The sequence below is a fragment of the Mustela lutreola genome, chromosome 5 (assembly GCF_030435805.1).
Source record: "Mustela lutreola isolate mMusLut2 chromosome 5, mMusLut2.pri, whole genome shotgun sequence".
In the NCBI taxonomy this organism is placed as follows: domain Eukaryota; kingdom Metazoa; phylum Chordata; class Mammalia; order Carnivora; family Mustelidae; genus Mustela; species Mustela lutreola.
This window is the reverse complement of record NC_081294.1, coordinates 15,393,009-15,420,153: the sequence shown is the minus strand read 5'-3', so window position 1 is coordinate 15,420,153 and position 27,145 is coordinate 15,393,009. Positions and strand designations below refer to the sequence as shown.

Sequence of the window (27,145 nt, the reverse complement as noted above, 5' to 3'; positions counted from 1 at the left end):
AGAGATCAAAATATAAAGAATTTGAAATTACATAGGAAGGATTACAAGTTACAAAGGGTACATTGAAGGGAACTAAAAAAGAAATACATCGATGGAACCATAATATGAAATACCCAAATAAATTACTCTGCGTAAAGAAATATTTAAGATTGATAGAATATGTATATACATAAAATGCCAGAGAAATTCCTTAAGTTGACAGATAAAAAAATAACTTTACCAATTTCCAGACAATGAATATAAATTGTAAGGAGTATAAATAGTCCTCACGTGCTCATTTGCAACATTACAAGCTAATACTCCGTGGGTCTTCTTTTAGTGACATTTGAACAAAAGAACTACAATAAAATAATCCTCTTCTTATTAGGATATCACTCGTATGACAATTAGGGAAGAGTATTTTAAAATGCTGAATGCCTCAGAAAAATCTAAAAAACTATCAAGTATAATAAAATTTCACGGATAAAATATTTGGAGCTACAGCAGCCCCATGAAAGTCAAATAAGAATATCTGAAAAGGTAGAGACAAAGTATAAAATGAGCAATATATAATTACACATCAAACAGAAATAATGATTTAAGTATAGAGTTTAATCACATGTATGAGCAATAATGATAATATAGAAAACATGCTTCTTAAGAAATGTCTATGAAATGGTCTTTGGATATTTTCAATAAGAACATACTAATTTATTGGTTGTTTTTAAGATTTTATATTTATTTGACAAAGAGAGAGATCACAAGTACACAGAGAGGCAGGCAGAGAGGGGAGGAAGCAGGCTCCCTGCTGAGCAGAGAGCCCGATGCGGGGCTTGATCCCAGGACCCTGAGATCATGACCTGAGCCGAAGGCAGAGGCTTAACCCACTGAGCCACCCAGGTGCCCTTATGTATTGTTTTTAATTTAAAAATGAAGCAAAGCACCTGAAATGCACACACACACGCACACACACACGGCTTTATTTCATTGTTTGACATTTACACTGGCTTCCCGCATTCTATAGAAGACGCACATTATGTTACTATTCATCACCCTTCTTGTTCTCTCTTCTTAGAAAGAATGAGCTTTATTTTTTTCCCCCTCTAAAAGAAATCCTGTAGTCAGCTCTTAGATTAACATTGGTTTTCTCCTACCACTTAATCTATAAAGGGGCATGCATTGACTGTGGTGTATAAGGCCCTGAGTGATCTAAGCTAACTCCAGAGTGTTAGGAGTTAAAACACAAAGCTCCTGCTTATGGGGGACTTGCCATCTAGTTGGGGAAGTGAGGATGTGATGAAATGTAACTTGTGAACTCAGTGACACTTGAGTTCCTTTAAGGAGATCACTAAAGATTGTATTGTTCAAAAGACATAGAACATGATTTGACCTTACAGGATAGAGCCTGTTCCACCAGGTAAAGTGAACCTCAGAACACTTTTCAATTAGATGAAGAACTGAGACAGTGTAGAGAGGACAGAATGCAACAGCAGTTAGAAGATCTAGTCGGGGAGATGTGGCAAAGCAGAGACACAAGCATTGGGTTCACTCCTGAGCACATAATAAGTATTAAGCACTGTGCCATACTCTACGCTTGAAAATATACCCTTTAGTTAATCCTTTAGTTGCTCTAATACCAAACTGTGGTGGATAGAAAATTTTGTATTTAACCAAAATCTGTAATATTTATTTGGAAAATTAGGACCCTTACTTATTAAATACTAAAGACTTTGATTTGGAAAATAACCAAGTGAAGGATTTCTATTTTTTTTTTTTGCAACATATACAGTATGTTTAATAATGACCTTATTTATCATTAACTAACATATCAATAATAATTTTAAAATAAAAAAGAAGAGTTCAGAAGATAATATTTAAGTCACAACATTTTTAAAGTACATTACTCTAAAACAACAACAGAAAAGAAAAGCAAAAAATGCTTTCTGATTAAAATGAAATTTTTCCAAAGACCACCGAATCTTTGTTTATATTTTTTCAAAGATTTGTTTATTTATTTTAAAGAGAGAGTGAGGGGGCCGAGGGGAGGGATAAAGGGAGTGAGAGAATCTCAAGTAAACTCCCCACTAAGCACAGAGCTAGACGCAGGTCTTAATCTCATGACCCTAAGATCATGACCTGAGCCAAAATCAAGATTCCAACTTAACAGACCTCAAGCATCCCCAACCACCTAATCTTAAAATTGCAAACAATGAACTTCATTTTAGCCTCAAAAACTCCATTGTTTCATTCCCACTTCTTTTTTTTTTTTTTTTAAGGTTTTATTTATTTACTTGACAGACAGAGATCACAAATTGGCAGAGAGGTAAGCAGAGAGAGGAAGAAGCAGGCTCCCCGTGGAGCAGAAAGCCCAACGGGGGGCTCGATCCCAGGACCCTGGGACCATGACTTGAGCCGAAGGCAGAGGCTTTAGCCCACTGAGCCACCCAGGCGCCCCCTCATTCCCACTTCTAAGCAAGCATCTGAAGCCGTAATGTCACAAAGTCCGTGAGAATAAGTTTATAACCAGGGTTCTGTGCACACAATAACTTTGTTCATTCATTTTATAATACAAAAGTGTAATCGAATCCCCCAATCTAAAATTATCATTAGTCTAGCAGGTAAATCTGTTCTGCTTCATGGTCTTTATGCTGCCTCTTGAGGGACTAGGTTTTATTTGATGCAAGGAGATTTGCCAGCCTAATTCCTAGGCTTAACTCTAATTGCCAAGTGCATTTGTAAATCCTAGAGGTTTTACTAGGGGAAGAGATCATTTATAACTATATGTATACTTATATCTCTGTTTGCAGGGCCCTAAATCACACTTAATATGCCTTCTAAATTTGAAAGTCCTTATCATAATTTTATTGATAATTTGCTTTCAGGAACATCTACTCCTCATATTTGTCTCTCAGTTTTCTTCTTCAGATCATGCATTTTCTACTTTTGTAGATACTCACATTCTTTAAAAATGAGTGAGTCAAAATACCACATTTTTAAATGAATGAGCTGCGCTGAAGCTTACCATTTTAATCATACTAAACAAAAGAATCCGTAGACTCTCATTTTCATCTTGTTGCAGCATTTTGAAGATTTTGGTTTTTTCCTTCTTTTTATCACCTTGTATTGTTTCTTTGCAATATTAATTTACACTTCTAAAAGTGACAGCAATATTATTTATAAGTTGTTTTATGATTTTTAGCAAAATACTTAAAAGGCAATGCTGGAAAATAGTGTTTTTTACTTGTGGCTATTTGGGTTTGATTGAAAGGATATCTAAGTTTACATTAAGTTTAACATGAGGACTATTTTCAATTTTGACTCTGTTAAAAAGTTAAAAGGGTGTCTTTTGGGGGAGCCTGGGTGGCTCAGTTGGCTAAGTTTCTGCCTTCATCTCAGGTCATGAGCTCAGGGTCCTGGAAATGAGCCCCGCATCGGGCTCTCTGCTCAGCCAGGAGCCTGCTTCTCCCTCTCCCTCTGCTTTGCTCTCTCTTTTTCCCTTTTCAAATGGATGAATAAAATCCTAAAAAAAAAAAAAAAAAAAAAAAGTCCTATCTGTAAAAAGTAACAACAGCAACAACAAAAAGGGGTCTTTTGGGAACTTTTTCTTTCAGATTTCACGGTCCATTAGTAGTGAAATGCGGTTATTTAGTCTGATACATACTGGGAACCACAGAGATTTTATGTATATTTTGTACTTCTTTGGCATTATCAGTTATATAGCAGTCAATACTCCCATAGTTTATTTTTGTCCTTCAAATGAGAACTCGCAGCTGGTGGTGTAATGTGCTTAATTTCTCTACAGAGTATGACCATTTAAAATTCTGTTTTTATCCACAGGGCTTCCAGAGACATTTAGCAGTTTCTCCCATTCCTAAATAAAATAACAGACCCATAGTCTGAACTCAGAATATAGTTACTAATGACCCCTCACACAGCCTTAGTGGATGTGATGGTAGATTTGCCTTGCTCGGACTTACCTGCGCTCTGGTGAGGCTGAGACTTGCTGTTTGGGTTCTACCACGGATCTCCATTCCCTCCCAGTCGGATCACGGTCCTCCTTACTAACACGAGGGCTGTCCCACCCGATACAATCACACTGTCCTTCCAGACAAGGTAGAGACTCAAAACAGGACTTGTGAGAAGGCAAACAGTTCACGTACCATCTTGACCCCAAAATGGGGAGGCATGACTTGCAAAAGCAGCGACTTGTTTTAGAGGCCCTTTTGCTCTAGTTGATAAAATATTCTGTTATTTTCTTCTTAGCTATTTTAATCTTTTTTTTTACGTCTCTATGTATTTTTTCCTAAAATAATTGATAGACTCCACTGTCTCTCACCTTTTTATACTCCTACTCATAGTGACAACAAAAGGAGAGCTAACTCCTATTCTTTGAGCAAAAACATAAAAGTAGAAAAAATAAAAATATGACTAGTTCTGCCATTCCGTGCCTCTGTGTTTTGATTTCTGTTTGTGAGCAGGAAGGCTGTTCTCTGCCTGCATGGCAGGAAGGACCCAATGTCTCCTATAGGAGTCCCTTACTCCACCCTCTGTCCTGAGGCAGGGGAAACATTAAACAACTTCATACATAGGATTATATGTTCACTCTTTAAAGCTGAAGATTTTTCCTTACAGTTTCCTTCAGTGTTTATAAATATAGTGACTCCAAACATAGTATGATCTTCTTTGATTTATCCATTCCCTGCTAAGAATAATAGTAGCTGTTAAAGGTATGTTATCAGTAAAGGGTAAAGGGTTTCTCTTATAGTCCGTAGATTTTTTTTTTAATAAACTACTCTTATATCTACCTCTATAAGTATATAAGTATTATATTATTGTGATACGGTCATGAATTATTCTGAATTTTGGGTTGGATTTCTATTCTAAAAACTTCTTTTTTTTTCATCACCTTCTTATTAACACTTATACAAATTAATGTGTTATTCATGAGCAGATTTGCTGATATTCTTCAAGATTCATATTTTTGCTTCAGATGTACTTATGTTCTTGTTTAAGTCTTGAATACATAGTCTTGTAGATACAGACGTAATGAAAGTCAAAGAGGAATTGAGCAGTTTCAAATGTGGTTTTAGAATGTTGATAATAGATGGTAGCTTCTTTTGGGGATAGAGGTGAAGTTTTCCTGGTATGAGTGGATGATGAGAGCTCAAAAGAAAATGGCAAAAGAAACTCAATAGCTACGGCCAGGTATCTGATAAAGAATGGATATTAATAGGTTGATTTCTAATCTACTTTGAGAGCACAGTCTGTTTCTCTACACACTTGGTGGAGCCAGTTGAGATGGTCATAACTATTTTACCAACATACATTTTTTTTTTTAATGAATCTGAAAGCAGAAACCTTAGACATTGGATGGTGGTGTTTATCTGGGGTTTCAAGATTAGCAAGAGGGAGTGTGGCAGATGGTCAAAGGCATGACATTTCAGGGTGCAAACTAGGAACATAATGACATATTGGATCATACATTTGTGGCTTGGCAGAAATTCAAGTGAGACCAGGAGGATGTTTACAAACTTAAATGAACAGGCAGAGTCGGAGTCTGAAAATGGCTATTAGGGCAATTTGAGGCTAAAAGAACAGGAAGCCAGGAAGCAGGAGAGAAGGAAAGAACATTAAATAGAGAGCATGAGGAAATAATGCCACTACAGTGTTACAGGAGATACAAGTTCATTTTCATTTTAATTCTTAATACAGGTCAACATAATAAGGAAACCATAACAGAAGACAAGTTCCTGCTGAATGTAGTTCAAATCATTATTTATCAAGTACCTATTATGTGAGAGGAGCTTTACAGGAAAGCAAAAGAGCATTGTTTCATGCATGGGCTCTAATCACAGTTAAATTATGAATGGATCTTATGGCTGCTAGGCCAGAAAATAAATGAAAACAATAGGAAGTCATGCATATTTATTTGTCTGGAAAAATGAAGTTTCTATTTCCTAACTTTCACTTCAGACATTTTTTTAAACATCAAAAAAAAAAAAAAAAAAAAAAGTTTAGTTCAATTAGAGATCCACATCTGGGGCATCTCAGACACTTCTGTTGTTCTGGTGGGTTTGGAAATATTATTTTAATAGTCTGTTGGCTACAGTTGAGATACAGCATATCTTCATACCTGCATTAGCAAATAAAGAATCCTATGAAATGGCAGGGAGTGTATAGGTGTCTAATAATTAAAGAGTTTTGAAGAACACACAGTTTTAATACTTACTAAGATATAAGGCAATTTTGGACTTTAATATAGGATCAGTTTGGCTCCAGGGAGTATTTTCAAAGCACCCCTATTTTAATTTAAATTGTTTTATAGTTTACACAAGTAGCACCAGAGATTAGAATCTTTCAAATCTCTCAAAATAATAAACAAAAAGGGCACCCATGTGGCTCAGTTGGTTAATCATCTGACTCTAGTCGTGATCTCTGTGCCATGGGATCAAGCCCTACTTTAGGCTCTGCACTCAGAATCTGCTGGAGGGTCTCCCCTCTCCTTTTTCTCCCTCCCCCGCTCACTCTTTCTCTAAATAAATATATAAATAAACAATCTTTAAAAATGTTAAATAAACAAAAAATAGGATACATAGTAGTTTCAGAAACTTTTGTCTGAATTCCAGAACTAATATGCAACTTACATTGTATTATCATATTCTCTAGCCTTCCGTCCCTGTAGAAACAGAAAGGTTGCAAGTGTACCTATCTATTCAATAGTATATTTTACAGTAAATATTTTTTGTGACTTATCAATCAGTTGTAAAATTCCTGGAGTTCTTAGAGCTCCAAAATGAATTTTATTCTTATGATCACTTGTCAAAGGACTCCAAATTTTACCTCTTTCATTATTTTTTTAGTGTCCAGGGGATGCCTGGGTGGTTCAGTGGGTTAAGCCTCTGCCTTTGGCTCAGGTCATGATCTCAGGGTTCTGGGATCGAGTCCAGCATCGGGCTCTCTGCTTAGCGGGGAGCCGGATTCCTCCCTCCATCTCGTTGCTGCCTCTCTGCCTACTTGTGATCTCTGTCAAATAAATAAATGAAATATTTTTTAAAAATTAAAAAATAATAAAGTGTCCTCATGATTCAGAAGTTACCTTTGCACAGCAGTCTCCCTACCTCCTCCTGTATGTGCCCATATCCTTTTAAGAGAAAGAAATAGACTATATATTAAAATAAAAAATTCTTTGTCATCTATGTTAAAAGAGTAAATCACATTCCAGGCTATTTCCAAATTACATTGAAGATGTGGTTGATGGGAATATCAGGAATGTACTGATTATACTCAGAAAGACATGAATTACTAAGAGAGCTTCCCAATATTTCTGGCCAATTTCTGAGACCATTTGTTCACCTGAGTTCATATGGGACATGTAAGAATTTTACACTTTTGTTTCAAAGACTCTTCCCCATGATATATTATTCTAATTTTTTTTCTCTTCCCAAAGACTTCTAAAACACCTCTTGGGGTAAAGTAGCACTTTTAAGATAGTATACTCAAAAGTACACACATTAGTCCAGTGCAGTTTTCTCAATAAGGAGATGCATAGATATCTCATACCTTTATTGAATGATTCCAAGACTGTTTTAGTTTTTGTTGTTGTTGTTGTTTTGTTTTGTTTTACCTCTCTGTGGCCTTACTCCTGCTTTCAGAGATATATATTGCAAAATAATTGCTGTTACTCAAGATCTCTCTTACACAAAATTTTTGCCATCTAATATGCATCTTTGTTGCACATTGTTTTAGTGTAAGGTCTTTGTGCTAACTGTTCAGTGTCTTTTTAAATCCTAACCAAATATATTTGCTTGGTTTCTAAGAGTTCTACGAGCGTCATCCAAAGTATTGAGAATTAGAAGAAACAAACTTAGGTACACATTATTAGAGACTGTCCTTTATTTGGCATCGATAATTAGCACTTTTCATTCACAGATGTTCCATCCTACTATAGCTGCCCTTTATTCAGCTCATATTAATTTTTATCCACTTGGAAGTCAATATTTTCTATAAAACTTGGTGTATACTGTTTTAATTGTACTTCAAGTTTAGAGATTCGTTGTTGCTCTTGACAACAAGTTTTTCAGTTTCAACAAGACAAATTTTGTTCCCTGTATTTAAATATAAAAGTAAGTAAGATATATATGTATACATATTCATATATATCTTCTTACCTCTTTCATTTTAGTTTAAAGTTTCCTTGTTCAAGTTCAGTGAGCTTTCAGTCAAGTACATTTTTTGCAGTTCTGGTTAGGTACACAATATCCCTTTTCAGGAGCTCATTATTCTGCTCAGCTAAATCTTTCTAGGTAGGAAGCTCTTTGCTTCATGAATCCTCTTTTCCTTTCAAAAGTCAGAACTTCACCTGGAAAAAAAAGAAAGAAAGAAAGAAAGAAAGAAAGAATATTTTTATGTTTCTGTGTCTGAGAGCTTTCTATTTAAGAACTTAAGGTGTAGTAGAAACATTTCCTGGCTTTCTCTTCATTTCTGATTGCATTTCAAATAATTATTCTGAAACAGAGTATGCTTCCAAATTAAGGATATAAAGTGAACATTAGGTGAGAGCCATAAAAGGGAGACATACCCACTGTTGCATGTTAGGTCATTCTACACATTATTAATTATGTTTATTGAAATCAAGGGCCAGTGCCTTACATCTCTTCTTCAGAGGCCAGCAGTGACATTCTGAAACATGTTTGTGCCTGTGAACACTTAGTTCATACCTTTGCCTTGGACTAGAGAGTTGTACATATAGGCAAGTTTATATTAATCATAATGCAACATCCTATAGCCAAGAAATGTGCTTCCTCCAAAAGTTCAGGTTTCTGGGAGAGTGCTTGTGACTGTACGGTTATATAACACACATGATGAATTTATGCTATTTTTCTTTCCCTATTCGCAACTTGTTTCAGAATAGACAATTGATGGGGTGCCTGGGAGGCTCAGTGGGTTAAGCCTCTGCCTTTAGCTCAGGTCATGATCTCAGGGTTTTCGGATCGAGCCCCGTATCGGGCTCTCTGCTCAGCAGGGTGCCTGCTTCCTCCTCTCTCTCTGCCTGCTTCTCTGCCTACTTGTGATCTCTCTCTCTGTCAAATAAATAAATAAAATCTTTAAAAAAAAAAGAATACACAATTGATACATTTTTCTTTTTTTCTTTTCTACTGGGTAAGAAAACCTTTTGTAATTTCTTATTAGCTATTTATGCTCTATAACAAACCTTCAATTATATGTATAGGCCTATGTATATAGTCATATGTGTATGTGTGTATATGATTATGAATACATATATATAATTCATGTGTTTTATTACCTGTATTATATTGAATATTTGAAAAGTTTATCTTTCTATTGCATTAATTTGGCCATGTAAAATCAAGAAAGCATAGCTGTAAGTTATTGTATCATGACTATCTTAAACATCGTCATATGTAACAGAATTCCAATTTTCAGAATAAAACAATTGAAGAGATAAAAGAATTCCTGAATGTCATTGTGTAATGAGTCACTTACTTTTCAGTGAAAGATAATTAACTCACAGGTGTTGCTTCAGGTTAGGTTCTCCAGAAGCAAACTCTGAACTGGAATTTAGAGGGCAGGTCATTTACGGGAGTGTGCCCTTGGGATCAACATCTGTGGGGCAGTGAGAGGAAGAAGGTTGAGCAGAGTGAGAAATTGAATTGCTATGCAAATTTAATGCCTCATCGCTGACCCAAGAGTAAAGCTGTGGAACTAAACCTGCCATTCACTATGTCTACATTCAGTAGAAATGGCTAGACCTTTATAACCTTGGAGCAATGAGTCACTAAGGAACTGCTGCTCCAGAAGGATGCAACATAGGGCCAGGTGATAATCTACAGCTAGGTTAACTAGTTATTCCAGGCTGGGAATCTGCGCAGCGCCTCGAAGTATCTACTAAAAGGGTCTTTTGGTCAACAGGCTTGCTGGAATGAGGAATAACAATACTGAGATTACCATATACTATGTGCACTTGAGAATATCAGTATAATGTTAATGAGTAAAAAGGCAGTATGACATCGTGGTTTTGAGCAGGGTTCTAGAATGTATTGAGGTTGTATCCTGATTATTCACCAGCTTTTTGATTTTGGGCAATTTATGCTCTGGGTTTTAGGTTATTTATTTTTTTAAAATTATTATTTATAGTAAAAATGATTTTTCTTAAAAAATTAGAAATTTAACATCCTCTCCTTTATGATGTTTTGTGGATATATCAAAATCTTTAATCCACAGATTGGTCATGCAGGCATTTAGTGTAATATATAGTATTTTTAAAGTACATAAAAATAGAATTAACTATTTTATTCATCATTAACTTTCCATGTTGCATCTACTATAACGAGAGCGATTCAAATCACAATTAAATCTGAAAAAGTTTGTCAATTGGTCTGACCTCTATAATTTATCATCTATACCAATGCTCCCCTTTTTTGTACATTAACATCACCTGAGTAGTTTGCTAATAATAGAGATGTCTGTTTCTATTGCTTACCTTGAGTCATAAAGTTTGGGATGGGGACCGCTGTCTCTTCTCAAAGGCCAGGACCCATTGGCTTGAAGCCATCTGTCGTCTTTTAAATCTTTTTGCTATTACGTCCATGTCGGAAATGTTGACTGCTTGTTCACTCCTCTTCTACTCTTCCCCTTCTCGTTTAGTTTGGGCTCAATTAATTTTTCCAAGTCACTATCTCAGTTTAAGGACATTTATTAGTCATGTTTTAATGATTGCCCCTTCATGTTCCTGTGTCCATTTCATAAACTAAAATTAAAAAAAAAAAAATCACAGATACCCATTTTATCCATTAAAGGAAATGTGAATCTTGAATGGCGGCTTTACTAAGTACATTTTGTTTTGCTTATGTCTGTCATAGATAACACAGCCAGCATTCTGACAAGGCGGAGGAGATTTAGTCGAACTATTCAGGATGTGTATTATCTCCCCATTATGATCTCTGATGGTGGAATCCCCTCTCTCAGCAGCAGCAGCACCCTCACCGTCAGGGTTTGTGCATGCGAGAGAGACGGGCGAGTGCGGACCTGCCACGCGGAAGCGTTCCTGTCCTCGGCTGGCTTGAGTACAGGAGCCTTAATCGCTATTCTGCTGTGTGTTGTCATTCTCCTAGGTAAGTCCTCCAGCCTCCTAGCGTTGTATGATGACGATTCGGAATGTACCCTACAGTGGCCAACAGTGCATTAGAAAAGAGAGAGAAAGTAAGTCGTTTTGACAGAACCTAAGAATTTGGACCACAAAATATAACTGCACAGACTTCCTCTTGTTTAGCTTTCTCAATACCATAGCTGATCTAGAAGTAATTTGATTCAAATGGGATGAAAAGCCAAAATGTCAGAAGAAAAGATAGACTATAAGAGAAATATTAGGGAAGGATCCATTTTAAAAAGAATTCATGCTAAAAGTTCTAAATACCATACTAAAACGGCTCTTATAATAGATTTCAAAGAACATAACTGTTATCATTCTAAAATGAATCTAGGGGCACCTGGGTGGCTCAGTGGTTTAAAGCCTCTGCCTTTGGCTCAGGTCATGATCTCGGGGTTCTGGGATCCAGCCCTGCATTGGGCTCTCTGCTCAGCAGGGAGCCTGCTTCCTTCTCTCTCTGCCTGCCTCTCTGCCTACTTGTGATCTCTGTCAAATAAATAAAATCTTTAAAATAAATAAATAAATATAATGAATCTAAACACCAAATAAAAAATAGATTTCTTGTAGCAATTTCTATTGGTCAAAAATATTACTCAATCATCAATGCTAGCTGAATTTTAAAGTGCTAATCTAAATAATTTTGGCCTTAGAGATGTTAAATTTTATTGTATAATGGGATTTTTACTTGAGATTTGCATTATATTTCATTTTAATAAAAAACAGGGCACTTTCTCTAATTATGGATTATCATTTTCACAGTCTAAGTTATCATGACCACATTTTGAAGCTATTACTATAAACTCTTTAAAACTACTATTTCAACAAGACCACAAATCCAGATTTTTCTATAACAAGAGAAATAGATGTAAGGAATCTTTCTGTTTCATTGTTCGAAGTGCATACTTACTTACCCAGCATGCTCTCTCCATTCGTTGATGCTTTCTCTTAGCAACCTTCTCTTTTGCTTGTTTCTCAGTACTGTTCACACATGGAAGGAAAACAGAAAAACAAAAACAACATGCTTTGTTGAGAAAGACTTTTTCTTTTCTTTTCTTTTTTTTTGCAAGCGATGTTCCTTATTTTGTTCCTGAGATAAAGACAAATGGCCAGTACGTAAGGAGTGCAGAGGAAGGTAGAATGAGGCTGAGAAGTGGGATGGTTATTTCAGCAGCATTAAGACAGTTTGAGGCAAAATAAATAAATAAATAAATAAATAACAAAGCAAAACAAACAAAAACCAGTTTGGGGCTTCATTGAGCATGGTAGATGTTGGGCTTCATTCTAGAGTATAAAGAAACATTTAAAGCAAGAGAAGAAGAGAGTCCATCATGAGATTTGTATTCTGAAAAAAGATGACTACAAATGAAGTAGAGAACAAGTCTCACAATGGAGGCAGAATTCATAGACAATGAAATTAAGACAGCGGTCTCTCGGCATGGTTTGGACTAGCAGAGTTAGAACAGAGGTGAAGAGTAGATAATATCAAGATGTGTTAGATGAAATCAAAAGTGATCTTGGATAATATGACGCAGATGCCTGGCAGAACATTTTTTTATTAAAATTTTAGCAAAATATTTACTGGCAGTCCCTGAGATTCCATTTGAAAACTACAGCACTAATCATTTTATGTCAGTGAACAAATACCTAATGTTTATGACATGGTGTCTCTTTCTTGGAACAAGTTTCCAAGAGATAAAAACAAAATACCTGAAATTAAAAAAAAAAAAAAAACAACTGATCTTGGATAAATTAGATATTGTCTGAGTTAGCACAGGATCAAAGATAACTTTCTATCTCTTGCTGAATGTGGACCCCATTCCTCACTGAGCCAGGGGCACCAGAGGTGCACTTTGTTGAGATAATAAACTAGGGTGAGCCGTGATGAGTTCCAGATGGTCACCGTCTCAGGAAGGATGTGATGGCAGGATAGCGTGAAGGGGACGTCAGAGAAGAAAGAGGAATTAAAGTATGATGTCATCAAAGTCAAAGGGTGAAAAGTATATCAAAGAGGACAGAGCATTCAACAGTGTCAAGAGCTGATCTAAGTTTAAGTAAATTGTATATCTAAAATCTACAATTTTAGATTTATCTACATCTTGATATTATCTACTCTTCACCTCTGTTCTAACTCTGCTAGTCCAAACCATGCCGAGAGACCGCTGTCTTAATTTCATTGTCTATGTGTTCTGCCTCCATTGTGAGACTTGTTCTCTACTTCATTTGTAGTCATCTTTTTTCAGAATACAAATCTCATGATGGACTCTCTTCTTCTCTTGCTTTAAATGTTTCTTTATACTCTAGAATGAAGCCCAACATCTACCATGCTCAATGAAGCCCCCAACTAGTTATCTACAATTTAGATTGTAGATTTAGATTTATATCTAAAATATACAAATTTAGATACTATTTTAGGGGCATCTGGGTATCTCAGTAGGTTAAACATCTGCCTTTGGCTCATATCATGATCCCAGGATCAAGCCCTTCACTGGTTTCCCTGATCAGCTGGGAGTTTACTTATTCCTCTCCCTCTCCTCCACCTCCCTCCCCCACCCATACATGAGCTTTCTCTCTCTCTCTCTCAAATAAATAAATAAATAAATAATAAATAAAAAACAAATGTACCAATTGCACTTAGCAAAGTAGAGCATGGAGGTTCAGTGCCCCCCCCCCACTGGAAGTATTTCACTGCGATAAAGTCTTATAGTAGATGCAAGGTGAAGGAAACCAGGAAAATTCGGCTTTCTAAATTTTATTTCTTTATGTATTAATTGGTTACAACTGTTATTTGCTTTAGACATTTATGTATTACGTTTTTTCTGTTTGAAAGTCAAAACAAAAGCTCACAAACAAAACAAAAATGGAAAATAAGATAAAATAAAATAAAATAGAACAAGTACAAATATTGATCCCTCCAGGGTTCCTATCCTAAACCAAAAAGAATAGAACCCTGTGACTCCAGTATAAGGTCTACCAAAGTCCTGATTTTGAAAGATAGTTCATTTGGAGGCATTACTTATCTATGCCTTTTGTTTTCATCTAGCACCATCAAACCATCATTGAATACTAAGGTAAAGGCTTAAAAAGTTAATTAAAAATGTTAATATACAGGTATATTTAAGGTATATTATGTAAAATAACATTTTATTATAGCATGAAACAATACTTCCCTTTAATAGATTTTATAAAAATGTCATTTCTCCTTTGGGGTAAATAAGAGAGCATTCTAAATTTTATGCTCCCCCAGAGGACTAATAAAACAGAGGTGCCATTTAATATGTTTACTCCTTCAATTTTTATTGAAACTCAAATGTATTTTTACAGTTTTATCCAAAGCTTGCAGAATCATTTTGTTACTTCAGGTTTAAACAACCATTATTTATAATGTAATTTTTACTTTTCATGACAGTTGTAAGGATTTATATTTTTATTCAGAAGATACTTAGCCAGTAGACTCAGAATGTGGTCATCTGTAATTTTAAAATAATGTTTGTTACTGTGCAAGCTCATAATTTCCAAGGAAAACATCAGCAACAGCAGAGGTAGCAAAACTTTATTTTGGAACTTTTTGTAATTCTGAAATAAAGTTAAAAACTAACAGCTAAACAAATTGTGAAATGAATATTTTAATATTGAAAAGTGTTCTGATTATCAGCTGTTTGTGGAAATGACTTATATGAACCCAGCCCTGATTTTGCCGCTAATTAACTGTATGATCTCAGGCGACCTCTACAGTCTCTTGTTTCTATTTACAACTCTATAAAAATAAACTATCAACTAGTAAAGAACCTTAGAGTCATCTATAAAATTTTGTGGTGCTTATTTATGTTTTCTTATAGATTCTATGCATGTGTATATATCAATTATCTGAAATTGGTGCTTGAAAATAAGTGGGCCTCACTTTGAATGGTACATGTGCACATCGTGAGTCAGGTTATGATTTGTCAGAATTACCTTTTTAAGACCCTTTTTTGATGCGATGTAGGGGAGAGACTTTAGGGTGAGACTTCATGATTCAATCAGAATTTGGTGCTAGAGGAGGGATAACTAGAGTTCTTTTTCCCTTTTGGGGATCTGACATTTCTTTCCCAGCCTCCACCCCATCCCTTGTAAGATGGTCCGGAGCAAACAGAAATCACAGCTTAGCACAATAAACCGTTGAGTCAGTCTCTGAATCAGGCCTCTGTCACCTGCCCTTCAGTCCACACACCACATATAAGCAGGTGACTTAGATGGGTCCACTTTCTGGATTTACATCCACTCTTGGATGTAAATTTCCTGATCAATGAGGATCAGGGTAAATTTAATGTGAAGAGTGTGAAGGACTAGGAACAAAGGTGGAATCAGTGTGGAGACACATGCCAACCTGCTTGTCAGCTGAGCTATCTGACATGACTGCATGAGCTCCCCTTGGTCTGCAAAAATAAGTTCCAGTGAGAAGTGCCATCGACTGGTATGACAATAGCACAACAGGATCTAGTAAAAGTAATCTCCCTGACTTGGGCCACCTCATTTCTGCCAAACTTGGTACCAACATAAGATGGTATAAAAAAGAACAAGGTGATATTTATGGGTAAAAGATAAGTAAGTAAATAAACAAAAATAAATTCTACTATGGAAAGTATTTTTGGGAAATGTGTTGGGAGTCAGTATATAGCGTATTCAAATGCAAGCTGTATGACAGTTCACATTATGAAAATGCAACACCTTAGAAGTCCAAGCACTATGGAATCATGGATAGATAAATTAATAAAATTAATAAATGAGTGGAATGATATGAGAAAGGAAATACAAAAATGTTTCCCTAAATTTGAATTCGTTCATGAATAAAATAAATGAATAAAACTCAGTAAATTCATTTTAAGTTTCTTAAATAAAGAGAATAAAATGAATTTAAAATCCTAACCAAACTCAAAGAGAAGGAAAAGAAATATACTAACCAAGAATAAAATAGTCATTAGAATAAAATCCTCCCCAAACACTACAGTTTAATATTTCAATCCAGATTATATAAAATTTCAAAATACGAAAATATTATATAATTTTGAACAAAGGAGTAAGCACTCCATCTCATTTATTTTATAATGTCATGGCTCTGTCAAATTATTTCTTCCCCAGATAACCCACTTTAAGAAGAGGTACCTTGTTTCACATAATATGGGTTGCTAGACTGTGAGGGGGAGGGAAGTCATTTGAAAATACTCATTTGGCTGCCATTTTTAAAAAGAGCTTAACTCTCAAAACCGTGTATGTAATTGTTACCTTCATTCTCTAAAATATATTTGATTTGTGGATTTTTTTTTTTTTTGGCAAACGTTTAGTTTGGCTTTCAAACATTAAAAATTATTATCAAGCAAAATAAGGTGTTTGGTATTACTAATGACCATGAACTGACTTAAAACTATATTTAAAAATTATTTTCCTAGTTAGGCTATGCCACATTGTCACTCTACAGAGATTATTCTTTTGTTAGTCCACTTAAGAATTATGTACAGAGTATGTACTGTGTGCGATTTGCTCCAGAAATATTGACTGAACAAACATAAATATAAAGCAATTCCCTGGAAACACATCGAATTATCAGTGCTTCCACATTCTTCTCTGAGTTTCTCTAAAATTATCTTTGAATAGAGGGACCACATGTCCATATTTGCCCTGCTGTCCTAGAGTAATTATAAATGAAATCCCTGTTTACTCTTAAAAATGTCCCAGATTATATGGTTAATTGTATGCTGATACAGTAAATAGATATGGAATCAATCTAGAAATCTCTGGTCACTGGCAAATGACTGTCCATCCTTAGGAAAGAGATAGCGTGAGATCTCAGGGTTCAAACTTAACTAATATCTATATTTTGAATCAAATTATATCAGGAATATTTTTTTAATTTGGGAAAATAAGTAAATATGAACTGCCATAATAATTCCAGGTTTATCCCCTGTATCTCATTAGGCAAACAGGGCACTGATATTGGTGAAAGATGCAAATTACCTCCATACTTTAATAATAATATTGATCACATTCTCCGTGGTATGCATGCACATAAACTCCCTTGAAATCAATCATTTTCACATTAAAAAAATAACTTGGTTTATTGACAAAAGCAAGACACTTTACTATTAAAAAATTTGTATAAATAGATGTTTTTATTTAGAACAACCTCCTTAATCATAAAGATGAGCAGAAATATATAATGGGTGATAAATCAAAGCCTCTGAATGGGATGAAATGAGTTATTAGGGATGCTATTTGGGACATTGAATTAGAATGCCCTAAGCTGGTTTTACACTGAAATAAATAGTAAGGTGTTGGGGCACCTGGGTGGCCCAGGGTCCACCATTAATTTCTGTTCAGGTCATGATCTCAGGGTCCTGGGACCAAACCCTGTGTCAAGCTCCATGCTCAACAGGCAGTCTGCTTGGGATTCTCTGTCCCTCCCCCAATCTCTCTCTCTCTCTCTCTCTCTCTCTCTCTCTCTCTGTCTCAAAATAAGTAAGTAAATCTTTAAATAGTAAGGTATTAGGTACATATCTGCTACAATCAGCAAAAGTATCAAAATAAGGTACTATATTAGATAATGTCTTCTAAGTATAAGTAGCAGGTTTGAGAAACTATTTTTAAATAGCATAATATTTGGGGCCTCTGGTTGGCTCAGTGAGTAGAGCATGTGATTCTTGATCTCACGGTTACAAGTCAGAGCCCCACGTTGGGTATAGAGATTATGTATGAATAAAAATATTAGATAATAAATAAACAAATGAACAACATAATATTGGTGAAGCAGGGCTACATATGGCATCTGCATTTCATTTCAGCTTTCTATAATCACTCCAGACGCAGGGACTCACTGTTTCCACATGTCTACCAGAATCTCCTTCATTCAATTCTGCCATTACTGAGTCCTTTTATTCCATACACTTCCAGATGATTTTCTGGCCATTTCTACAGATGTTTTGTCTTTTTATATATATTATTTCTTCATTCCTATAGGTCTCACTTGCCCTCTCTCTGCAAAATTAGATTTTCCAGTTCATTGTGACCATCTCTTTCCATGTATAGTAAATTCTCTGATATCTGTCCTTTGCACTTCTGGCTTGAAAATCTCCTTTTCCACTTTCTATGGTCATCTTCGAAGTTCATATACACTGTGATATCTAGTTTAAAAACAGGAAAGGATCATTTATTATAACATTTAGGGATATGCATAAAATGCATTGAGTTATAAAGAGAAACAAGGAAACAATAAAAATAAAGTAGGAAAAGTTACTTTTTAGAGGTATGAGATAAAAGGTCAATTTCTAGTGAACCAGCTTTGTTCTTTATCAGAGGATAGCTAACCTGGTATTTGTCGCTTTACAAGTATTTGTTAAAGATACCTATCAGTAAAGTTGACAGATAAAATACAGTATACAGAAATAAATAGATAAAATACAATATAGAAACATGAATTTCAGATAAAAATACATGTCTGTAGGTGTATATTTGTATGTGTGTGTATAGCATAAGTATGTCACATGCTGTGTATTTCTAAACTGTTTCTATATATGCATATTTATCCATGTTATACATATATGTACACATTATACACACACATATATACATGCCTTTTGAGTGTACATCTTTGATTATCACATTATAAAGAATGTTTAACATATCAATGTCCCAATAACTGTTACCATAAAACTTAGATTTCAGCTGACCACGAACATTCTGTAAAGCTGAAATAAAGAATCCTGGGCCTAATAGCACAAAGTAGAAGTAAGGTAATTCTTTCTATTTAGTAATGGCTTAGTATCATCAAATAGAAAGATTTGAAAATACTGAGCAACAGCCAAAGCAACCTGCCCAAGATCCATTTACATCATTTCTTCTAATGGTTGTGACATTACTGGTAATAATCCACATGCCCAACTCAGTTCCTTGTTCCATATTTTTGAAATAACAAAAATGGAATACGATAATGGAAGCTTCATCACCTTTGGTGTGAGAAGTCGTAGGTTACCGTCTAAGTTCCTCCATCTGCTATTTGTGTGATTTGCGAGTCGGATCTTAGTTATTCATGGAATTTCTCTTGAGCCCCAGTTTCCTTGAGGAAACCCATACGTTGCTGTGAGGATTAAATCAAGGTGTTATGTAAAAAACATTTGGTAACCTGAGAAATTCCTCTGAAACTTAAGTACAAATAAAGTAACATCTTGTGCAGCTTGAGAGGTATATGCCATTATTAATGCCTGATAATATAATTCTAAAAAGTACTGAGCAAAAGGGATCAACCATGTAAAATATTCCTGCTTTGGTTTCCTACAAAGCATCAAAAGGAAAGGGTTTAAACTACGGGCTCCTTCCTATTTGACAGAAACTTAAAATGTCCTTCCTTTAGTGTATCTGCCTAGAATCTATACATAGACCAACACCCACCGTTACTCTCCCTGGCAAAATTCCGTTGCGCTCTTCCATCATGTGTTTGCCTCAGTGTGCAGACTGGATGACAGACCATGGTGAGCCAGGAATCCTGAAATCATAGGCCTGGCAAATGAAAATATTCTTTTTCTAGAAAAGATCAGTGATTTCCAAGGCCTTGTAGAGAAATCATTTTCACGTGAATTCCTTGAGATTTAAAACAAAAAACAAACAAACAAATAAAAAACCTAAAGAAAACAAAACAAACAAACAAACAAAAAAAGAAACCCCTTCAACTGTTCTCCAGAAAGTGCAGAGATCAGGATGGTATTACAGTGCAAGCCTAAATAGAATGTAGTTGCTGATGTCAAATCTCCAAGAACTTCCATCCTTTTTTCTAACTCTCCATTCTCTTTTCCATTTTTCTTCAGCAATTGTAGTACTTTTTATCACCCTGAGACGCAGCAAAAAAGAGCCGCTGATCATCTCTGAGGAGGATGTGAGGGAGAATGTGGTCACCTATGATGATGAGGGTGGCGGAGAGGAAGACACCGAAGCCTTTGACATCACAGCCTTGAGGAACCCATCTGCCGCTGAGGAGCTCAAGTATCGGAGAGACATCAGACCCGAAGTGAAACTCACCCCCAGACACCAGACATTGTCCACCCTGGAAAGTATAGATGTTCAGGAATTTATCAAGCAAAAACTGGCAGAAGCCGACCTAGACCCCAGCGTCCCCCCTTATGACTCTCTTCAGACTTATGCTTATGAAGGTCAGAGATCAGAGGCTGGGTCTATCAGCTCACTGGATTCAGCGACCACACAGTCAGACCAGGATTATCACTACCTTGGAGACTGGGGACCTGAATTTAAAAAGTTAGCTGAACTCTATGGAGAAATAGAATCTGAAAGAACAACTTAGGGGGTTAATTCTTGCAATCTTGTAGAATTTGCTTCCTGAGCAAGTGGAGATACAACCTCAACAATGACAAGGAAGAAACGTGGAGACAGTACTTGGAACTGAGCAAGCTGTACACAGCTACTGTAGAAACAAGTGCCCTTTCCATGATCGAAACTGGGTTATTTAATCAGAAGACAGTCAAATTAAAAAAAAAAAAAAAATACAGAGAAAAAGCTATTGTTCCTTGTGTATATTTTCAATTGCTCAATAAAGTCTGTGGTACTGTTTAATTAAGAATACCTGAATTAAGCCAAACAATGATATTTGTTTCAATATTTTGTGATTTATTTTCCAAAATCAAAACTAAACAGAAAGATTCAAAATCACTTATGATTAGGGGTGGTACACCACAAAATGAAGCTTATGCAGGTAATCAGGACCTCTTTTTCCACTTCTGTGGACTCCTGAGAATGATACTCTGTTACTATGACGGATCTTATTAGCGTTGTCTTGTGTTCGACTGACACGAGGTATATCCAGTATACCAGGTCACTCCATCATGGACTTGTATGTACCATTTTCTTTTGCCCTCCCCACTTCTTTTCTCCATACAAAATTGATGGAGCATGGGGATTTGCTGCTTGCACTATAATGTATGCAACTTCTGCGCACCTGCTGTGCACCGCTCTGAAGCACGGAGACTACCGTCTCTGTCCTGCCTGCCCTCCTTTCTTTTAACAAAAGAATCCCCCCCTTTTTTTTTAATGGATACAATGAATGGTTTAAGTAAGATATACTCAGATAATCTATGTCAGGGAAAGATTCAATTTAAAATATAGTCACAAACCTTATCCTGTATAAAACGTTGGAAACTCAATGACTTGTTCCATTCCATTTGTTTTAAGACATTTACATCGACAGTTTTGATCATGCCAATACCTAAAATTAGTTGTTGGGCATTTTGCTGCTTGGTTTATATTTCAGTCTAATTTGCTTATTTATATAACACAAGTGGTCATTGAAAATATGTACCTCACATGGTAACAATGTAATCTGAAAAGATGATACTCCAATTTACATAAATCTTGTAGACCTTGGATTGACTTACCTTTATTCCTTACACAGGTTCAGATTGTCCTCATCACACTGACTGCTTAGCCCTTATCTGTTTGGGATCTACAGGAAAATATATAAAACTAAAGCAAAACAATAGGAGATTCACCCTTATTATACTTGGAAACGTACCTCAAAGTCTATGAGCTTCAGGTTCCCAAACCACAAAATAGAGATGGCAAAGACTTCCCTCCTGTCTCACAGGTTGTGTGAGGATCAAGAAGCATCTGTAAAAGTGCTTTGCCAACTGCAAAGTGTTCTGTCATGTAAAGGCTTGCAGACACTATCTAATTTTCTAATTCTGTTAGCTGACAAATAGTCACATACATTTTTGAATAAAATATATTATCATGAGAGAATTTCATAAAACCTTCAACAGTGTGGCAACTGCTAACTAAACATAATAGACATTTAATTATTTTGATATTTTCCCAAATAAACTAATTTTCTTCAAATTTCTTGTTTTTTCCCCCCCTAAAATGGTTTAAATAATATTTTGCTGTTGTCACTATTGGTCTTAAAATAAGCATAATGGTCCTAGTCTCCAAAAATTACCATATTTATTTATTTCAAATAGATTGAAGTTTTAAAACCCACAATTTAAAAATTATCTCAAGAAGGAGTTTTTCCTTAGCTCTTTAAATTTCTCATAATCAAGTGTCCTCAAAAGTTACGTGGCATTTTCTGATTCCACCTATGTGCAAAATTTTAAATTTTGCCTCTGTTTGCAATTACCCTGTGCTATCATATTTCAGTTTAGAGGTATGGGAAATAAGTAAGCTTAGTTTGAATAATTCTCAATATGTGTTATAAGCTCAAGGAATAAAATTTAATTTAAGTTTTTTATCACATTTTAGCTTTCCAAATGCTGCTTTATCATTTTTTAATATCATAATGGTGTGCATTTTCGTATAATGCTTTATCAGGAAAAAACACCACCACCACCACCACCACCCAGGGGCCTTGGGGAATGACCTCTGGAGACACATACTCTGATTATACTAATGTTGGACCACATTCACACTGAAAGAAAGGTACACTTGTGGAGAATTACTGTGGATGCTGGTGTTAGGACTTTCCTATGCAAAGGGGAGCAGGAAGGTCAGGTTTGGGAATTCCATTGCACCAGTTTGGCTTTGGATTTAGATTTGTCATAAACTATTCACAGATTATTTTCTTTTGTTGATTTTGTTTTCTTAATATCCACCTGGTGACATTACAGATGAGATTTGAAAGCTGAAAACGTATCTGTACATTTAACCATTTGCATAAAACCCAAGGTCCTCTGCATGGTTTTCAGTATGAAAATATTTCCCTGATTATATGAAAAAAGCACCTCCGATCCATCTCATTTAATTATACATTATGATGATAATGGATTGCTTCTAAGTCCCTAATGTTAAATATATTATGGAGGCAAAATGGAGCTTCTGTAGTCCTAAAATGCTATGTTTCTGTGTTGATTTATTCTAGAATTTTGTTAATGAAGGCATTCCAAGTGTTATATTTTACATGAACTCTGAAACTAGACAATTACATCATTATTATACAGGTGATCAAATATTTTTTAAGATTCTACCACTTTGAGTCAAGAAAAAAATATAATGATATATAGAAGTTCTGCAAATAGATTTAAGTCATCTTAGTACTTAATATCTTGTTTTAAGAACTCCAGTTTGTCCATATCAGAAGAAAATTCTCTAAGACTTTAGTGGGCAAAGAGTTTGTATATCAATTCTTGAGTATTTAGTGGACCATAGATAATTAGCTATGGAATCATATGTGATTCCATATAGAATCAGCTATGGAATCACTCATGTGTCTTGGACAACACATTTTGTAAGCCTTAGCTGATATTTATAGATCTAAATAAAATATAACTTTGAAATCAACTTCCTTATTTCTAATAAAATAATTTCCTACAGATAGACCCTATGCAAAATGGTAGCTGCTAGCTAGAGGAAATATAAACAATCATGATAATATTTTTATCTAAGTTATTTTTTTTACAAGAATTCCAAGTATTCTTTTTGCAAACACTGGGAAATTAATAGATCTTGCAGGAATCACTGAAGATGTATCATCAGAAAGTTTTTCTATGACAAATCTGTATAAACAGATCTGAAGTGGAGATTGAAGGCAAAGTTATTCTTAAAATAAGGTTCTATAAAAAGTTAACTTACAACTTTCCTATAACCTGCTCTAAAAACAAAAAATATTCTGAGGAAAATTGCATTCGCATAACCACATACAGACATACACACATGTAGAAACATATATGTCTTCTTGAAAATAATATTTGGAGAATAAAAGAATACTCAAAAGAGTGACTTGAATATTGATATGATCCAAATATGTGGAGTATACAAAATCTTAGTACCTGACATATAAACAATTCACCTGGAAGCTAATGAACAGTTTTTAATTGACATTTTTTAAAAAGATTTTATTTATTTATTTGACAGACAGAGATCACAAGTAGGCAGAGAGAGGGGGAAGCAGGCTCTGTTGAGCCTAACGAAGGGCTTAATCCCAGGACCCTGAGATCATGACAAGAGCCAAAGTCAGACACTTAACCCGCTGAGCCACCCAGGCTTGGGTTTTTAAACTTTGAATAGTTTTTAACCTTTATTTTGTATCCAGCCTCTGGCTAAGCTTCAGAACTCTCCATGATGAGAGCTGACTCACAAGTGTGTTTACAAAGAGCGGACAAAATTATTAGGTATAAATCCAAATTTTATAAAAGAGGACTCAATGGATAGAGTGCAGCTATTAAATACTAACAAGTGCTTTGACTTACTTTGTACACCACAGTATAGTCAGAAATAATGGGTAGAAAGAAGAAGGTGTATTGAGTCCACCATTTTTAGCCATGTAGAAAGCTGAAGTACACAATTTGTTTAATTTGTTCTTACTGACCTCCAGCCATATGTTTGATTTGTTGTCTTCTTTTTGGTTTGCTGAATATATAGGAAAAGCAAACCAAAATTCAGGTAGACTCATTCATCTCAACAGCCATCCAGAAGTGTCAGTTAACTGAGTACTGTGATAGGTATCCTGGAGCACCTGAAGCATACCCATATCCAATACTTTGGGGTAAGTCTTCTTTGCTTTTTAGCGTGGACAGTGCTTGATTAGCTATTCAAAAAATTGCAACTCTAAAGCTGATTATTCTGGAAAGAGGAAAGAATCCCATATTTCAAACTGAAATTGTACTTAGCTTCAAGGTATGATAACATTCAGTTACCTGACTTGGCTTTCAATTTCGAGAATAGAAGAAATGTCAGAATAGTTCTTGGGAGAAATGTGACTTGAATTCAAATTTTCTCTCTCTTTTTCTTATCCTTTAGGATTAAAAGCAAATTAAATGTTATCTGAAGGAAACAAACCATTTCAACTTTTAGTTTCTACCTCATCTGCAGAAGGTAAATCTTTTTGCAATGTAAAATTAGAAATCTCATAAACCTCATGGGCAAAAGTAGCTCGCAACCATTTGAAAATAAAATTAGAACACAGCCCACTCTCTTTTTCAAAGATCCAAATACAACATTTTAAAGTGAAAATATGAATAGGAACACTCTTTAATATGTCAAAAGTTGTGTCCTTAAGTTTGACTTACAGCAATGAAAGATGTAGTTTTGTTGTTTTTAAATAAGTTTAGAGATGAGAGTATAACAGAACACATTCTTCTTTGGGGCACTGATACAGAAAAAAATAAAATAAGTACTCTTAGGCTAGTAAGAAAAGATTACATTTATCCACTTTGCGAGTCTACAGAAAGGAAGGTTCTTTACCTTTCAATGCTACAAAGGCATGAAATCTATTTCAGTAATGATCCGGTTTTAAAGTTTTGGGTGAAAGTGAATGAAGAAAATAGGCATTTAAGGGCTCTCAAAATTATATCCTGTGAGGAATGCATGTGCCATTTATAGATTTAAGTGGGATCACCAAATGGTTTAGTCTTATTGCCCAGCAATATTAGCTTTGAAAGTAGGAAAATGGACCATAATAGTTAGTGTCACCCAAATAATTTCATCAAGGCAATTTTTCATATGTCAAATGCATCAAATTCTTACTCTAAATCATCTATTCTTTTCAAAGTACTTTTTTCAAATGCCTTAGTTTCAAACAGAAATTCACTCTAACATTTATTAATCGGGTAAATTCTAATTATGCACTACATCTCAGATACTGTTTCAGACACTGAAAGAGATGTGAAAAAAATCTTGGTGGTAGGTGTTATCATCAATGAAATTAGAGTCTCACTTCAGAGGTAAGGCCTACATATAAAAAGTTGTAGAAAATATAATATAAAGCAAAAAGTGGCAAGTGTTCTAAAATAGTTTTGGATACGATGTTAAATTGTATCAATACAATTATATCAATGCAGTGAATTGTATCAATGTTAAATTGTGTCAATACTGTGCCTACATGGAGCAAAACTGGAGGTACTGTATAGGACAGGGGAATGGTACAGCGCAGAAGGTAGAAGCAGAGAGGACAATGTAAACAAATGTACAAAGGGAGATTATTCTGTATATGCAAAAGAGGATTCATGCAGGGAAATAATTATAATGCAAAATGTTAAACAAAGTTGGATTTAAATTTAGGGTGATTGAATGAAACTTATTCTTTAAGCAATGTCATTGAGTTTATTTTCCCCAAACAAGAGATCAATGGTGGACACTTTCCTTTTAGGTATCTGAAACTTTTATTAATGTCTGTTATTCAGTGAAGATAAAGAAAGATTACAGAGTTACTTAAACTTACAGAAGAAATAGTAGACTATGTTAGTCATTTCCAAGGTACAACTACTTATTTTAGGAATATATCTTAAGGAAAAAAAAGAAGCCATAGGTGATGTAGATTTCAGGTTTGATTATTGGATTCATTTTATTTTATCAATTTATTCATTATAATAAAAATAAAATGAGGTCAAGAAATAAACTTTTAAGAACAGAATTTATTCATGTGAATTTATTCTTAGCTGGATAAATGTGTCTATCTTCTATAATCTTTGTTTTAGGTATAAAAATATTTTTGGGGTGCCTGGGTGGCTCAGTGGGTTAAGCCTCTGTCTTCGGCTCAGGTCACTATCCCAGGGTCCTGGGATCGAGCCCCACATAAGGCTCTCTGCTCAGCAGGGAGCCTGCTTCCCCCTCTCTCTCTGCTTGCTGCTCTGCCTACTTGTGATCTCTGTCTGTCAAATAAATAAATAAAATCTTTAAAAAGAAAATATTTTAAATTAAAAAAAATTAACACCAAAGATTGAACTGCGGCCTTATTAAGACTATATCAGTCATTTTTAATAATTATTTTTAATACTTAACACAAAAGATGTCAAAAACTCTAGTGTTTTATTATATATAAAATTACATTTGGATTTATTTTTTTTAAGTGGCCATGATACAACATAAGATTAAGTAATTTGTTAATATCGCAGGTAGGCTTAGGCTGAAATCCCTATTTTTATATCTTCTATTACTCACTTTTTCTTCTTCACATTGACTTCCTTTTTTTTAAGCCCTTGAATAGCTATGTTTGAGCAATTTCTATATTTCATGTATTTTTCAGAACAAATTCAAGAA

The 27,145-nt window shown here is 35.0% G+C and overlaps 1 protein-coding gene across 6 annotated transcripts in view; it reads left to right on the top strand.

The window, feature by feature from the left end:
- The window catches only part of CDH18 (cadherin 18), a 981,465-nt gene extending 954,691 nt beyond the window's left edge, over nucleotides 1-26,774 (top strand). For 4 of the 6 annotated variants that reach the window (XM_059173691.1, XM_059173693.1, XM_059173692.1 and 1 more), the window contains 2 exons: nucleotides 10,860-11,111; nucleotides 19,975-26,774. In XM_059173691.1, the coding sequence (XP_059029674.1) occupies nucleotides 10,860-11,111; nucleotides 19,975-20,465 (743 nt within the window). In that variant the 3' untranslated portion in view covers nucleotides 20,466-26,774. The remainder of the gene's footprint in view (nucleotides 1-10,859; nucleotides 11,112-19,974) is intronic. The other 2 variants (XM_059173697.1, XM_059173696.1) reach the window with 2 other exon arrangements.
- Nucleotides 26,775-27,145: the final 371 nt, after the last annotated feature.